Source organism: Mytilus edulis, chromosome 3 (assembly GCF_963676685.1).
Source record: "Mytilus edulis chromosome 3, xbMytEdul2.2, whole genome shotgun sequence".
Lineage (NCBI taxonomy): Eukaryota > Metazoa > Mollusca > Bivalvia > Mytilida > Mytilidae > Mytilus > Mytilus edulis.
The window spans coordinates 31,142,132-31,159,326 of NC_092346.1; the positions used below are offsets into that span (position 1 = coordinate 31,142,132).

The window sequence follows — 17,195 nt, forward strand, 5'->3', positions numbered from 1 at the left end:
TTCTTATTACAGTCATCCAATAAAGTATCAATTGGTAAGAGCCATAAATATTCTGTAGTCATACAATAAAGCAAATACCAGTACTGTAGATTCATTAGTATTCGTTCGAATACCAATTTTTGTGGTTTTCGTGAGTATAAGTAAACCACAAAATTCAAATGTTCAAAGAATTACACATTTTCTATAGGCTTTTAATGCAGAGATTGGCAAAACCACAAAATAAAATACCCACGAAAATGCAAGTTTTCCTCAATCAACGAAAATTGATACCCACCAAAATAAATGAACCAACAGTATGTCTAATCATTAATTGATCACAAGAAGGCCATGAAACACTTTGGCTTGACTCTCAGTTGTGGTACATGGAAAAAAACTTTCAATACTACAGTAGGTATTCCTTATAAGTTATCTCTGTAATGAAGACAGACATATGCAGCAAAAGCACTAATTCATTTGTTACCTTTTAAGATCATGTGTTGGGTTTAAAAAAATGAGAAGACGAATACTAATGAATCTACAGTACTGGTATTTGCTTTATTGTATGATTACAGAATATTTATGGCTCTTACCAATTGATACTTTATTGGATGACTGTAATAAGAATTCGTTAATATTTGTCTGTCTTGACAAAGTCATGACACTTTTTACCAGAAATTTACAAAATATCTTAAATTCAGAATTTAATGATGATTTTACCTTATTTAAATCTAATGTTTCTAATGCTTTTCTGTCCCCTTTACTGTCTGGTGAAACCACTTCTATAGACACATCTGTAATACTGAAGGAAAACAAAATTATATTAAATTGCTTACTTCAAGAAAAATCATTCAATAATAATAAATTCTGGTCAAATTATAAGTATACTCTTTGCTGATGGAACAAAATCGCCAAAATAAATTCCTCCAATTCAAAAGTGCACATGGAAAGGTATCTATAACAGTTTTAATCCGCGAAAATATATCATATACCTAGCCTTATTTAATGAAAATTGTGAAATTTTGCACCGTCATAAATAACACGTTATCCTCTCTATCTAGTAAATGACATCATAAAGACGTGCATTATTGATGAACTTTTCTGGTAGAGGACATAGCTGGAAAGTGGTCTATTTGATTTAAATCAAGTGAATGATTTAGTTCTTTTTTGATATGTTTTCTATTTGAGATCTTAGAAATCATTCCGTTCAAAATTACACAGGAGATTGAGGAAGACATCATGCAAAAAAAATCTGTGAAAACAGCGATGAAAACTAATGATAGTTTTAATTTAGCAGGAGTTATTGATACATACTCCTTCTATTGATATCACAAAGTCTATGTTTGCTCCTGAAAAACCTCTGTTTTCATTTTTGATTGAAAACCTAAGTGGTTAATAATTACATTACACAAGATAGATTCTAATAAAGTGCAAATGGAAACGTATTTTGTCTTAAAAGTGAGAAACTACCTTTCATTTGGAGATTCTGATTTAGACTGTAAATGTGGAGGAGTTATTGGCCTTTTCCATTTTTCCAACGGAGTAGATGGTGGAGAACCTTCATACACAGGTCTCTCTGGACTTGTCGGTGATTTAGGTTTCTTTGTCAGTGATACTATCTCTTTTAGAGCCTTTTCTATTGATTGTGGTGGAGCAGGAGCCCGCTTCTTTGGACTTGGTGATTGTTCTCCAGGATTTAGCACTTTTGCCGCTGAAGACTTTTCTGGTGTGGCTCTTGGGGATGCTTGAGGTTTTTTAGGACTTGGAGATGAATCTCCTGCTTGTGGTGGAGCTGGTGCTCTTTTGGTTTTCCTTGCTTTTGAAGAGTTAATGACATCCGATGTCAGATATCTGTCTGGGGGAGTAGGATCTTTAAAAGGGTTGTTTTCATCCTCTTCCTCATCATCATCGTCACCAAATGGGTTTGAGGATTCTAATGCTTCTGTTAAATTAACTGAATTTTCACTCTGTTCCACTAAAATTAAAAGTATTTATAGAGTATTTTCCACATAATGAAGTTTTAAAATTTTATCAAACTTTTATAATGTTTTCAAAACATTAAATTACAAATATCTATCAATTTTAAAGCATTTGTCAATTATAATCTTTCTTTAACTTTATATTTCTTGTTGTTGTATTTATCTTTAATTTGTTTTAATTTACCTCTTTTACAAATCTAAATTTATACTGTCTTCTATGACATGTATGAGATAGTTTGAATTAGTTCTTTCTATCATGCAACTCGCAACTCTCCAGAGTAAAGAAGCAAACATATTTTTTCAAAATCTTCTTCTTTTGGAAGTTTTGTTAGCACAACATTTATCCAGATTAACAACAATGACTAAGCAAAAAAACAAATCATATTATTCATGTGTAAAGATCCTTAGACAGGTAAATTAATGTAGTTTAGGTTGAAATAAGATTTTTAAAAGAGTGATGGAAAATTTTTGCATATTCCATTAGAATCTTACACTCAATCAAGCAGTTCATAAATCAACTAAGAACAGAGGCAGAAATTGTATTGTTCCAAAAAGCTGTTAACAAAATATACAAAGGTATGCTTCATGCAAAAAAAAAAGAAAATTGCAAGAACAAAACTTACGACAAAAAAATCAATGCTAAAGAACTAAACTGAATAAAAAGCTTTTGAAATAAGATAAAGATTTTCTTACCAAACAACTTCATACTAAACTGATTAACTTCAAAGTTAATCAATTTAATTTATATCACAAAATGAATTTGTCTTTTCACTTGGAGTACTCAGGTGTTGAGGTTATCCTATATTATTGGTAATTTCTGTTTTCCCTTTTATGTTTTTTTTCTTTGTTTGGTAAAAGATTGTAAATACTATGATGTCTTACACCATTGACCTTTAACGGCTACATTTTCATTGAATAATATTTCATAGGTATTAGTAAGTGGAATAACCTTGGTAAAGCAGAGACCTTTGCCAGAGTTATCTCCTATGTGCAAATTAAAATTACTACAGAAGTTTTGATCATTGTATTCTTTCTACACAATCTTATATAACTTTCTATGTTCAACTTTATTAAATTTCTGCATTATTCCATGATGACATTTTATACATTGTTTTGATTTTTTAAGATCCCTGGTTAAATTCAAATATTTAGTGTTGAACAGAAAGACTTACTAAAAATCTAGGACAATTTAAAAAATTATATTTTGATTATTGTTTTATATTGTATTCTAGTATATGAACAAACACATACAACACAACTACACAGAGTCTTTAAAATGGTATCACATTAAAATTGTAAGATGCAAGAAATCATTAAATAAAAGAAAGAAATAAGCTAAAGCAAAATACCACATTCAAAGCCATCACATTCCAAATCAGGGTCTCCAAAAGGGTTCCCAAAGGGATTACCAGCAGATTCATCTTCTTCGTCTAGATTGGACAACTGAGTTGTGATTTCTGCTAGTCTAGAACAGAAAGAGTGATCCCCGCTGTGATCCCCACTGTTTTCTCCTTCCTCTTCCAGTTCATCAAGGTTACCAATGTCTGTTTTACCTATACTCATTAAACTGGCTACACTCTGCATGTCTTCATCTCTACAAGTAAAACAACAGTTAAATACTGACATGACTTGAAGTCATAGGGTGTTAATTAATTCACCAGAATACTAATCTACCATTAAACTGGATGTAGTCAATCTTGCTCAGTACACTGTCAACGTATATTTGTTCCGCCTAACAGAAGTTCCAATGCAAACTTTGTTATTAACATTGTCATAATATCTATTCCTGTTGGCACAAATATTCTATACCATTTATTCCGTTAGGAACATATACTGTTATATTTATTCCAGAATATTGTTTCCATTTGGAACTTATATTATATAGGAACTTCTGTTCCGTGACACTCAACCAATAAAAACATAAAAGTATTTTATGTTTTATAGACTGGAGTTGTTTTCTCTCCTATAACAAAGTCATCTAAATGATCGAATGTCTTGACAATTTGCCAACAAAAAAAATATATATCCAAGAGACAGATCAAAATACATAAGGGCTACAACTCAGTGTCTATATAACTTACGTAGCTTTTCCCTCTCTCAGAAAGACACATGACAATGTCAGCTGTATGGTTGCTTTTACAATTTTCTTTGTTGCTGGTTTTAATGTTATAGTCATTGTGTGTTGTGTTGGTACATCAGAGGCATAATCCTTCATATTGATTGGGGCTGACGCAATAATCTTCCTTCTTCCACCTCTAGCTTGCTGTTCAAAGTAAATATATATATATATGCATGTCTATTGAAAATTTCAGGTACCAGTAATGAGCTGCATTGTAAAAATGTCTTTGTGCATATTACAAGTCTCTCAGTGTTTAGTTTACATTTTTAGTTTTTTGTTGTGATATTGTAAATATTTCTTCATCTTATATGATTTTAAAATGTCCCTTTGCCTTTGGTATATACCACTTAAGTTTTCTCTTTCTTTTGTGTTCTTCATTTTTTCAATGCTTGGATTGTTGATGTTTTTGTCACATTGACTACACACAGTGTTAGCTTTAGGTTAGTTTATACATGAATATAAATCAAATCAAATCAAACATTTATTGCCATATAAACCAACTTATACAATTTGTGACAAAAACAACATATAACCATATCTTTAGTTGAAATAAGGGCCTACAGAAATTATCTTATTGAGCATGATAAGGCAAGGATCAGGCACAATATATCAATATTTGAAAATCTGAATGTTGTTTTATTTTCACTATCAAAGTTACATTGTAAATATTATAAATTGTTTATTGAAAACTATGTAGTGTGGGAGACACCTCTAAACTCCTGACCCCAAGATTATGAATCAGCCTAATTCAAAAAATAATTTACATCTTCTAGAAGAAAGGTCCATTCCTTGTCCTCATACTCAGCATGTCTGCTATCTCTGAACAATGTCACTTGTGTTTCTACATTCTCTGGTACTGTCCATGTAACCATACCATTGTATGGATTCTGTATTGTTGGTTCCCAGGTATGGAGCTAAAATGAGTTAAAAAGATTTAAAGACATTTGATTGTTAGATTACTCCTGGTAAATTAAAAATCATGAATAGCATAATAAAGTCCCCTCTTCTCATCACTGTAGATCTAATGGTATGATCTAATGGTATGAATTAAAGGTGATGTGGGTATCGACTAGACAGCAATCCAACAACATAAAAAAGACATACAGAATTCAACAAATTTTCTTCAACAGTATTATACAAATGTCTATACAATGGCAATGCTAGAGAATGCCCTGATTCTTGTAAATTTTTGAAAAAATGAAACAGAGATTATCAAGGATCTACCTATATTACCAAAAGCCTTCTCGTTCTTTATATACACATGGAAAAAAGTATTGCAACACCTTGATTTTTTAAAACTTGAAAAATCAGCCTCATTTTTTGGATGAAATGTAATAAAATATGTGTATAATATTATTGAAACATAGTTTATGATAACATTGGCATTGAAACGAACAAAAAATGTTTGAAAAAAAAATGATTTATATAACCACAATTTTAATACCAAAATGGAGTGTTTTTTGTACAAAAAAATGCATTTTACAACTTTTACTGTAGTCGAACATTACAATGTCAGACATTTCAAAATTAATCCTTAGATGACTGTTCACATCATGGTTGATGGTTATACGCCAAAGAATTAGTACTTTGTGCGCAGCCTCTATCCAAACGGATAACCGCATCTAAACGTCTTCTGATTCCTGCCATAAATCGACTAATTTGTTGCTAAGGTAGCAGCAACCATTTCTGATGACGGGCATTGTTTATTTCATGAAGGGTTTGAACTGGGGTGTCCTTTCGCGCACTTTCCGCCCAATAGTGTCCCAAATATGCTCGATATGGTTGAAATCCGGGCTACGATCGTGCCAAGGAAGATGAACCGAATTCCATTTGAACATTGGATCTTCCTCCACGATGCTAATTTCCAACTTTGGCGAACTCTGCACAACATTGGATACGGAAAACTGTGTGTCTGTTCGTTAGCAAAGGTCTCCGAAATGGTCTTATCGCACGATAACCAGTAGCGATGAGTCGATCTCGAACAGTTCTTGTTAAAAGGCTCCTGTATGGCCACCACTCTCTTTTTAGGATTGTCTTGTATGCAATGGGTTTCCTTCTGACCAACCTTCATTATGCTTGATTTTTCTTAGCAAATGGTATAGGGGGTCTTCATTATCTCGGAATGTCTTTTACAGCATTTATTGCCTGATTTATTCTCAAAACGACTTATAGAGAAATGGTGATGACCAACAAAACGTGCAGTTTTTACAGCGACATCCCTGCTTCCCTTATGCTGATAATCTGCCATCTTGCTGCAGTTAAGAGTTGTCCAGGACCCATTATAAGATGTCAATTACATAACTTTAAAAATTTGGTTATTTAAAGGGTTGAAAACAATGAGGATAAAAACAACTGTTTTGCTGTTTACGGGTAGAGTAGCTGCATGTGCAGATAAAAAATTATCGAGTCGATATTTTTTTATTAAACTCAGGTGATACTTAAATAATGTTTAACTAGTTCTATTTTAACAAATTATATACCAAAACAAGAATGTGTCCTCAGTACACGAATGCCTCACTCGCACTATCATTTTCTATGTTCAGTGGACCGTGAAATTGGGGTAAAATCTCTAATTTGGTATTAAAATTAGAAAGATCATATCATAGGGAACATGTGTACCAAGTTTGAAGTCGATTGGACTTCAACTTCATCAAAAACTACCTCGACCAAAAACTTTAACCTGAAGCGGGACAGACGGACGAACGAACGAACAGACGAACGAACGAACGGACGCACAGACCAGAAAACATAATGCCCCTCTACTATCATAGGTGGGGCATAAAAATGAAAAGTGTTTTTTAATTTCAATTTCAATTTGGTGTTGCAATACTTTTTTCCATGTGTATATAATAATAGGTAGTTATATATTACCATTTAAATCAGGGAGGGCAGTTATGATTTTTTTCTTAATAAATATTCTGATTCCCAACTTTTAAATAAAATTATTTGGTTGTTGTTGAAAATACCTATATTACCAAAAGCCTTCTCGTTCTTTATATAATAATAGGTAGTTATATATTACCATTTAACTCAGGGAGGGCAGTTATGATTTTTTTCTTAATAAATATTCTGATTCCCAACTTTTAAATAAAATTATTTAGTTGTTGTTAGATTTGTTTTCTTTCCACATACATTTTTCATTCATGCTCAGATAAGTCAAATACTTTAATATTTGTACTTGTTCATGAACTTTCAAACCATCATTACAATAGTGTATTTTTAAATGTAAATTACCATGCACATGTTTTTTTTTAACAGGTGTTTTTTCCACATAAATCAAAAGTATTGAGAAAATTGTAACATGTTGACAGAGTTTGACTACTAATACAGATTTTGTTGTTGTTGAACATGTCAAAAAATAAAATAACAAAACAAATTTTAAAATCTAATAAAATAAGATTTTCCAGTGTGCAATTGACAAACTTGCTAAAATATTAAGTGTCAACTTAAATAACATATCATCTTATATAAAAATATGTACAACGATGTACTTTTGGAAATTTTTTTTTTGCTTTAATTAGTAACACTTAAAAGTCATGACAACTTATCTTTTTATCTTTTTTAGTTCTTGACTTATCCATCTCATGTTCAATAACATGGATAAAACCTAAAAATATGAGGCACATCAGGCTTTCTTATCCTTTTTAGTACAGAACAAACTTAGAAACTTGTAAAAGATTAAAATATAATTTCTCATATGATTCTATTGAAAACTTTGAGGCACAATAGCTACCATATTTGCCATGTGACCAAAACGTTAAACAGTATCTTTGAATCAAAGAGCTGATAGCTCTGAAGTGGAAGAAGGTGAATAAAAGGTAACTTGAATTACCATAAAAGCAGCCCCACTTACCCAGGCTGCTTTGTTCCATTATCGTTAAAATGTATTTTTTTTCTTCAAACAAGAAAAGGTCATAGTTTAAGTACATGGATTTCGCATCCGTACAATCATTTTCTATGTTCAGTTGACTATGAAAATTAGGTAAAATCTTTAATTTGGCAGTAATTAAGAAGATCATATCAAGAGGAACATATGTGTACTAAGTTTCAAGTTGATTGGATTTCAACTTCATCAAAAACTACCTTGACCATAAACTTTATAACCAGAAGCAGGACGGACGGACAGACTAGAAAACATATTGCCCATAAATGGAGCATAAAAATAGTAAGACTTGTTACATACCTGCCAACTTTTGAAAGTTCCCATATGGGTTTTTACTGCACAACAATTTTAAAGGTTACAATTTTTAGCGACGTATTTTGCAAGATCTGGATTGTCTAGAAAAAGTGTCATATTTGTATGATGAACTTACATGCCTTTTCCTTAAGTCTGTTTGCATGATTCTAGTTATATATTAAATCGGTAGAAAAAATATACATGAAGCTAGCAGACCAGGGTTTATTTTCCAGATTAAGAATATTAGATGCTTGTTGAAATTTCCAATTTTGAATTATGCACAAAGATGGACCTTTAACAGGTTGGGAACAACACTCCAAATGAGGGTAAACTAACTGGAAGATCATCACAACCCACTGTAAAAAATGAACACAAAATAGAATTTTTCAATAAAATGCTGAAAATAGGCTTTAAAGTATTAAAATGCATTGCAAAAAACAAATATTTCATTAAATAAATTTAAGTAGAATATTCCTATGATATTCCTTTTCATATTGGATACAAATTTTATTGAGTCTACTGCAGACACTTTGTAGTCAAAGTGTTTCAACTGAGGTACTACACAGGCGTCAAAAGGCGTCATTATGGAGTAAAGGGGGTGGCGTCAAAAAGCGTCATTATGGAGGAAAGGGTTAAGTACTGAATGGTCAAAACATCATGTTTTTTTATCGACATAAATTTTGTCATAAATGTAACCAAATGATGTAGAAATTGTGTTTTTTCTTCAAATTTCCATCAAATTGTAATGTTTATAGTTCCATTATTGCCTCTCTATTTGAATAAAATAAAATAATAAGAAGAATCTGTTTCTTGTTTTGTTTTGTTTTGTTTTTGACAAATGATTGTTCACTGCTAGCAAATGAATCATTATATTTATATATCTTATCTGTATATATTTTAGTTCATGTCTTCATCTCCTTATCATTTGTAAATGTATAGACAAATAAGAAAGAAATAAGCTCCACATGTATATTTGCAACATCGTAAATTAATTTTAAGAACATTCGGTTGTAAACAAAATTATGATATAAACTTCAATTTAATCCTTGAAAGGAGGTCTAGATTGCTAAAATAATTTATAAATTTAAATTTTTTTATTTGTCCAAAATCATTTAAATTCATTTAATCAACATCCTTTTATGATTATTTGATTAAAATATTAATCATTTATAGTCTTTTTACAATTTACATTTTTAAAAGCAAAATAACTGAAAACAGGATAAAACAAAGGGAAGTAACAAAAAAGTATTTCAATATTCCCAATACACATCGTTTTGATAACACAACGGCAGTTAGCCGGAGGTAAACATCGTTGATTACCAGTATGTTTGACACCCAAGCTGTCAAGTGAAGCCATATAATTATACATCTTCTTTGATGTTCAGGTAAGATTTAACACAGGTGTCAATTACACCCGTACAGTAGTAAGAAATGATCAAATATGGCGTCTGAAAAATTTCATACACGGGAGTTTTTTCTCCTAAACGGGAGGTTCACATGTATGTTACGAAGGGCATCTAATTCACATGACAAAGGAAAACCATGAATAAAGACAACACTTTATATATCCTTTTTATTTATATAAAAACAAAATCTTCTTGTCTGCAGGATTGCAAATTCGTAACTTCAAGGGCGAACTTGTAAACAGGGCGAGTTGTCCCGATACCAAATTTACGCCTGCGTAATACAAATATCTACAGTTAAAACATCCTGTTACAAGTAAACAAATAACGTTCATGTGGATGAGATGAAATCTAATAATTTACATAAATAAAAGGGTCATATTTACGATAGTGATTGTTTTACAATCATAATTTACAAATTAAATGATTCAGATGCCTAATCATGTGTAAAAATCGGTGTCAGGAATCTAAGTTGTTTTGAAATTGTAATACACGAAATGAATGCGGCATACGGAGACTCAATGCCAATGGTCAGCCCCTTAAGTCTTCAGAAGACTTGACGTCTTCTTCCACTAAAAACTATATTAAATTTATTCCTATACTAAGAGTTTCAGTTAAAATTTAAAAAAAAGATTAAATTAAATTTATTCCAATAGAGTTTCAGCTCAAATCGGATGAGAAGACATTTTTTAAATCTTGTAGTTCACTTTTAGAACAGCCTAAGCAAACTAGAGAATTCTAAAAAAAAAATAAGGTATTGAGAGTTGCATGTGTAATAGTAGTTATCACAACATTTACCAACAGAATTAGGTGGCTATCATTTTCATCTGGACACAATTTTTTTTTTGGATAAATGACCTTTTAATTCATTATTTGTGCAAATATAAAATACACCAAATGGCATAAGCCAGTTCTGTAGCAAAAGATGAAGATTATATTTAAGAACTTATAAATGGAAACTAAGACAGAGAAGGGATGCATGATAATGCAAATAGGTTGCATGATCCTATAAACTATAAATAGCCTTGGGTTTTTTTTTCCACTTTATGTAATTTACAGTAATTGCATCTTACCAGGAAGAATAGACTTGTCTTAAGTACTTATGTTTACTTAAATTTAATAAGTTTAGTACTTATGTTTAATAAGTTTATCATTCATTTTTAAAATTTACTTTATTTTTATTTTGAAGAATACTACATCTGTACTTGGAAACTTCTTAATCAATTTATTATTTGAATATCTTAATTTTTTAGTAAAACAGTCTTCATAGCTAGCTAAAAATAGAAGGGTGCAGCTTCCTTCTAAAAAGGATACTCCTTAATGCAAAATAATCATTTGAACTACCAGGAAATGCTTTTGAGAGCTCCTAAATACCATAAATCAGCAAAAAATACATCATTTTATCCAATTACAATATATAACCATTTTTCAAGTATTAACATGATCAAGTTTGTCCTTTTTCAGACAAGAAACTGCCCTCTGTGTTTAAATGTGCCTCTCAACTTTACATTCTAGCTAGGACAGTTACATGTATTTGCATTTTACACCTTGCTCCTTAAATTTTGTTTTACAAGCTGATATACATGTACCATATCATATTCTTGTTTTGGTACACAACAAAAATCCACCTTAAAATATGGAACTGGGGGAGAAAAGAAGATTTTTACAGAATAAAATGTTACAGCTTTTAGATTGATCCTTCTATTAATACTGCTAAATGACATGTGCTTTTCATGAAGCATAAAATGATTGATTGGTTGTTTGTGTTTTAACGCCACTATTGAGCTATTTTGTGGCAGCAAGTTTTTTTCTTCTCAGAGGAAGCCAGAGTACCAATGAAAACCACAGATCTTCAATAGAAAAACTGACAACCCTAGTCAATTCAGATTGGAGTTGCAGCACCAGCACTGGCAGTCTGGCAGGGGGTCCAACTCATAACCTCAGTGTTGACTGGCTATTGATAATAGTAGTAAAACTACTTAGACCCCTTGAAGCATCAAATGAGAACTTGAATCTTTGTTTTGACCAGGCCTGAAACCAAACCAATGATAAAGCATGCATGCTACAAAAGGCAGTTAGCCTCAGACTACTGACATAATTGCTAAATAGCAAACTCCATAAATATAAATGGATGGAGAACATTGAACTTTTTGTAAACGACTTCGATGAGATAAAATAAGAACACACTGCCATTTTCTTTTATATGACTCGATGGAGACTCAAATATCAACTTGATCAGTAAAACAATGATTGTGATGTTACAGTATACAAGAAGATATTAGTTAATTATATGAGGACTTTTTTTTTATGAAATCCATTATAAACTTTAAAATGACAAAATACAAAGAATAACAACTATATTATACCGTTACAAGGAAAACCTGTCTTATACAAAGTATGGTCAATGAATATACCTGGGATGATTTCCTTCTGCTTCTTCTTGTCCACACAATACATAGCTTGTTTGGTTGCCTAAATTAATCCAAAATACAAGAAATTGTCAGAAGTTTGATATCACCATATATGCATGTAATTTTTTGTTTCTACATGTACATTTTACTTACATTCAACTTTGTCTCAAAAAACATGATAAATTCCACTAAGTGATGTTAGGAATTATTATTTGAAGAACATATATATATAAAGTGCTAAAATTTACTGGATTTTTTTACAAATCTAATAATCTTTAGGACTATTTTAAAGTCAGATAACTTTTACTACAGTAATGAAAGAAATGCATCCTGCATCAACAATCATTTAAGAATTTATAACTTTATACATGTAATGTATTTATTGTATCAGCAGAAGCCAGAACAACTATAATCATGATAATGACTATAGTTAAAAATAACTTTAATATCAGTATTTAAAAAAAATTTAACATGGTTTTTTTTTTATTAATACAAGTATAGTCATTTATTCTTTGAAATGCAGCAACACAGTAAAATATCTTAAGTTTAAGTACCAACGCATCCAGTCATATTCGTACTGGTTTTCAATGAAACTCAAAAGCATGTTTTGAAATAGATCAAAAACATGTATGAACATACATGACCTACATGTATATAAGTATTAAAATTCATTCTTACCACTTCTTTGTACATTCCACTTCTAATTCCTGGTATGAAGCAGTAAACTGGAACTTAGACGCAGACTTCCCTACTCTCTGGAGTCTCTTCCAAACACTCATTGTTGTTAATTATTTTCCATTCTAAAAATTGCAAGGAGGAAGTTAATTAAAACATCCTGACCAAGGAAATAATAATCAATATACATATAATTTCTTTGTCTTGCATGATAAAAATGTAAACAGGAAGAATATCATTCATAATGTACTAAGGTACAGTGAAATATTTATTAAACCTAACTGACAAACTGATAGGTGTTTTAATAAGGAGTGCATACGCAGTGCTATTAAAATTAAATACTAGAAAATTCTAATTTTGCAAAATCATGGTTTAATACTGTCTACAATGCCTTGGATGCATTATCAGAAACAACATCTGTATTGAAAGGAAGACCGGTCATGTCAGGTGATGACCTTGTACATGTACTGAATTTGAGATACGGACATAAATATCACTTGTTTAAGTATCATTCCTCAATTCCTTTTAAAAAATCACTTCTTTAAGTATCATTATTCCCCCACTAATTTCAACACCCCAAAACAGTAAAATTTTAATGGCGAAAAGAAGAATTTATTACAAAATCTGTATTAAGATGAAACCATGAATTTTACAGGAAAAATGATCCCACTGCTGGAAAAAAAAATCAGTTACAGTAAGAAAGTATGAGTTCAATATGTAAAGCCTTTATTATAGCATTTTTTAAACTAAAATAGAATTTACAGCTAAATGATTGCATCACAGGCATACACCTTGCTACTTAAGGGGGCTTGCGGGTATAAATCAATTTTCTTTTTAAATATAGGATTTTGCTTTATTTTTCTTAAAATGAACTTTATCATACATGTATACTTCATATAAAAATAAATTAAAAAAACATTTAAGCTCACAATATGCCTTCAAAGCATACATTCTTGTATTATGTAAAGGTATCTTTTTCAGTTGAACTAATAGGAGAAATAGAGGTAATATCGCGATAAAAAAAAAGAACTAAATTACAGAAATCTCTTAAATTTTACAATAGTTTAGTTTAAGTACAGCTTATTAAAATAATAATAAAAAAAAATATAGGTCACCGACATTTTTACACCAAAGGGAGATAATTTGGAGCTCTTTTAATGATATATATATACATTTTAAAAGTCATCTGAATGAATTGATTTTTTTGGTTGATTTTAGTACCATAGTTTAAAGAAACAATTTATAAAGTAATATATAAAATTTATTATGAATCAAGCATTCTGTGCATATTGCATAACCATACATAGTACCCTACCGGTTAAAAATATTCATTGTATTGGAACAAAATTTGAACTTGATCTAAAACTTGTCATGGTGTAACCTATATTACAAATACATGTATCAAGTAAATATCTTCAAGCATGAGAATTATCAAGTTAATTTTCTAAGTCCAAGGACCATAACTCTGAATAACATCATCAGACCAGAACAAAATTTGAACAGGGTCTATAATTTGTCATGATAAAACTGTATACCAATTTTCAATACCTTAAGGCTAACGGAAAAAAGTGTGGACAACTGATTTTTTTAGAGAATTTTCAAAGTCAAAGGACCATAACTCTGCCCAAAATCAACAAACCAAAACAAAACTCAAACTTAATCTGTGACTTGTCATGATAGGACAATTCACCAGATATGAAATCAATATCTTCAAGCATGAAGAAAAAAAAGTGTGGAAAACCGATTTGCCTGACAGACAGATGGAGGGATTGCAAACCTAGAGTCCCCTTCTATTTCGTTGGTAGGGCACTAAAAAACTAAAGGCTGTCAAGAGCCTGTATCGCTCACCTGACTTTTCTGGGGTTTTTGAAATTATATATACAAAACAAAAATTTGGCTACACAGTAACAACACTTGGCCAGCACCTCAAAAGGAAAGGAACAAACATGTTTGGTTTCATTCAATTCAGTGGTTCTCTGAAAGAAGAAATTTAAAATTGAGAATGGAAATGGGGAATGTGTCAAAGAGACAACAACCCGCCCAAATAAAAAACAACAGCAGAGGGTCACCAACAGGTCTTCAATGTAGCGAGAAATTCCCGCACCCGGAGGCGTCCTTCAGCTGGCCCCTAAACAAATATATACTAGTCCAGTGATAATGAACGCCATACTAATTTCCAAATTGTACACAAGAAACTAAAATTAAAATAATACAAGACTAACAAAGGCCAGAGGCTCCTGACTTGGGACAGGCGCAAAAATGCGGCGGGGTTAAACATGTTTGTGAGATCTCAACCCTCCCCCTATACCTCTAACCAATGTAGTAAAGTAAACGCATAACAATACGCACATTAAAATTCAGTTCAAGAGAAATCCGAGTCTGATGTCAGAAGATGTAACCAAAGAAAATAAACAAAATGACAATAATACATAAATAACAACAGACTACTAGCAGTTAACTGACATGCCAACTCCAGACTTCAACTAAACTGACTGAAAGATTATGATTTCATCATATGAACATCAGGCACAATCCTTCCCGTTAGGGGTTTAGTATCATACCATCATAACATATATGAGAAGAACATAACCCGTGTCATGCCAACAACTGTTTTTAGAATAAATGTGTTTAGTTCCGATGCAAAGACCTTATCAATGACTCAATATTAACGCCAAAATATGCAATCTTTAATGACTTGACAACAGTATCGTAATTATATCCCTTCTTAATAAGTCTATTCAAAGGTTTTGTAAGTTTCTGAGGTGAATACTGACACCTTTGTGCTTTATAAAGAATATTACCATAAAAAATTGGATGTGAAATACCTGAACGTATTAAAAGTCTGCATGTTGAGCTATATTTACGAATAATGTCTTTATACCGATGATAAAATTTAGTAAATGTTTTGACTAGTTTGTGATATCGAAAACCCTGGTGTAATAATTTTTCAGTAATACATAAATTTCTCTCGTTAAAATCTAAAACATTGTTACATACACGAGCGAATTGTACAAGTTGAGATATATAAACACCGTAAGATGGTGACAAGGGAACGTCACCATCTAAAAACGGATAATTAACGATAGGAAATGAAAAATCATCCCTTTTATCATAAATTTTAGTATTCAGCTTTCCATTAGTGATATAGATATCAAGATCGAGAAAAGGGCAGTGGTCATTGTTAGTATTAGCTTTATTTAAAGTAAGTTCAACAGGATAAATTTCATTAATATACATACTGAAGTCGTCATTATTGAGAGCCAAAATATCATCCAAATATCTAAAAGTATTATTAAATTTGTTTATCAGATGTTGTTTCGATGGGTCTTTGCTTATTTTTGTCATAAATTGTAACTCATAACAATACAAAAACAGGTCCGCAATAAGTGGTGCACAGTTAGTCCCCATTGGAATTCCGATAATCTGACGATATACGGAATCCCCAAAGCGAACAAAAATGGTATCTAGTAAAAATTCAAGGGCATATATAGTATCAAAGCATGTCCAATTAACATAGTTTTTTTGTTTATTGCTACTAAAAAATGACCTAAAAGAGTTTGAACATATATATTCACATTCTGATTTTTTGAATGCCCATTTAATTAGGTGTGTGAATTTTTTCTTAATGAGAATGTGAGGCAATGTGGTATACAGGGTAGAAAAATCAAAACTTTGAACAGATTCAAAATCACCAATATAAGCATGCAATTTATCAAGTACTTCCAACGAGTTCTTGACACTCCAAAAGTAATTTATTCCACTATTTTCGAAGGCCTTATTTGAACAATTTATTATCAGGTTTTTAATTGTACCAAGTGTGCTGGTAAGAAGAATAGACAATTTAGTAGTTGAACAATGGCTTGAAGACGAAATAAATCTATATTTGTAAGGGGTTTTGTGTAGCTTCAGAAGCCAATACATAGTTGGGACTTTCATTGTATTTGGCTCTGCTTGTAAAGCGGTGCCTAAAAGTTTATGTTTGTTACAGATTTCGTTTTCTGAAAATGGAGTCAGTTGGAATGTTGGTGAATTGGTGATTTCCTTTTTCAGAACCTCAATGTAAAATTTACGTCAAACAATAATAATATTATTAGCAGCTTTATCTGCCGGGACAAAAACAAATTCCTTGGCTAGTTCTTTAAGTTTATGTTTGATACCAGAAATAGGTTTATTGTTGTAAGGGTTTATAGTAAAATGTTCTTTAAAATGTTGAATACGTATATCAACTATCTTCATTACTGAATTAAAAAAAGAGTCCAAAGATTTTTTGTCAGCTTTTTCCCGTTTTATCCATTTCATACAGTAAGTATGGAGTGAGTCGTGGATGATATTACGACACTCATTCCAATTAATAATTGACGGGGGACGATATTTAGGTCCTTTACTGAGGAATGATTTTAACTCTCGGTCTTGAACGATGTTAAGATCTCCTGTTATAACATGGGAAATGGGGCC

At 31.3% G+C, this 17,195-nt stretch overlaps 1 protein-coding gene across 8 annotated transcripts in view; it reads right to left on the minus strand.

Annotated features, from left to right (window-relative positions):
- Nucleotides 1–17,195, minus strand: part of LOC139516224 (EH domain-binding protein 1-like) — a 99,112-nt gene that overhangs the window by 75,458 nt on the left and 6,459 nt on the right. For 4 of the 8 annotated variants that reach the window (XM_071306194.1, XM_071306195.1, XM_071306193.1 and 1 more), the window contains exons 2-8: nucleotides 12,744–12,865; nucleotides 12,069–12,126; nucleotides 4,839–4,988; nucleotides 4,037–4,218; nucleotides 3,365–3,549; nucleotides 1,447–1,951; nucleotides 697–778 (exon numbers count right to left, since the gene is read on the minus strand). In XM_071306194.1, the coding sequence (XP_071162295.1) occupies nucleotides 697–778; nucleotides 1,447–1,951; nucleotides 3,365–3,549; nucleotides 4,037–4,218; nucleotides 4,839–4,988; nucleotides 12,069–12,126; nucleotides 12,744–12,844 (1,263 nt within the window). In that variant the 5' untranslated portion in view covers nucleotides 12,845–12,865. Of the gene's footprint in view, nucleotides 1–696; nucleotides 779–1,446; nucleotides 1,952–3,304; nucleotides 3,550–4,036; nucleotides 4,219–4,838; nucleotides 4,989–12,068; nucleotides 12,127–12,743; nucleotides 12,866–17,195 lie in introns of all 8 variants that reach the window. The other 4 variants (XM_071306190.1, XM_071306187.1, XM_071306192.1 and 1 more) reach the window with 1 other exon arrangement.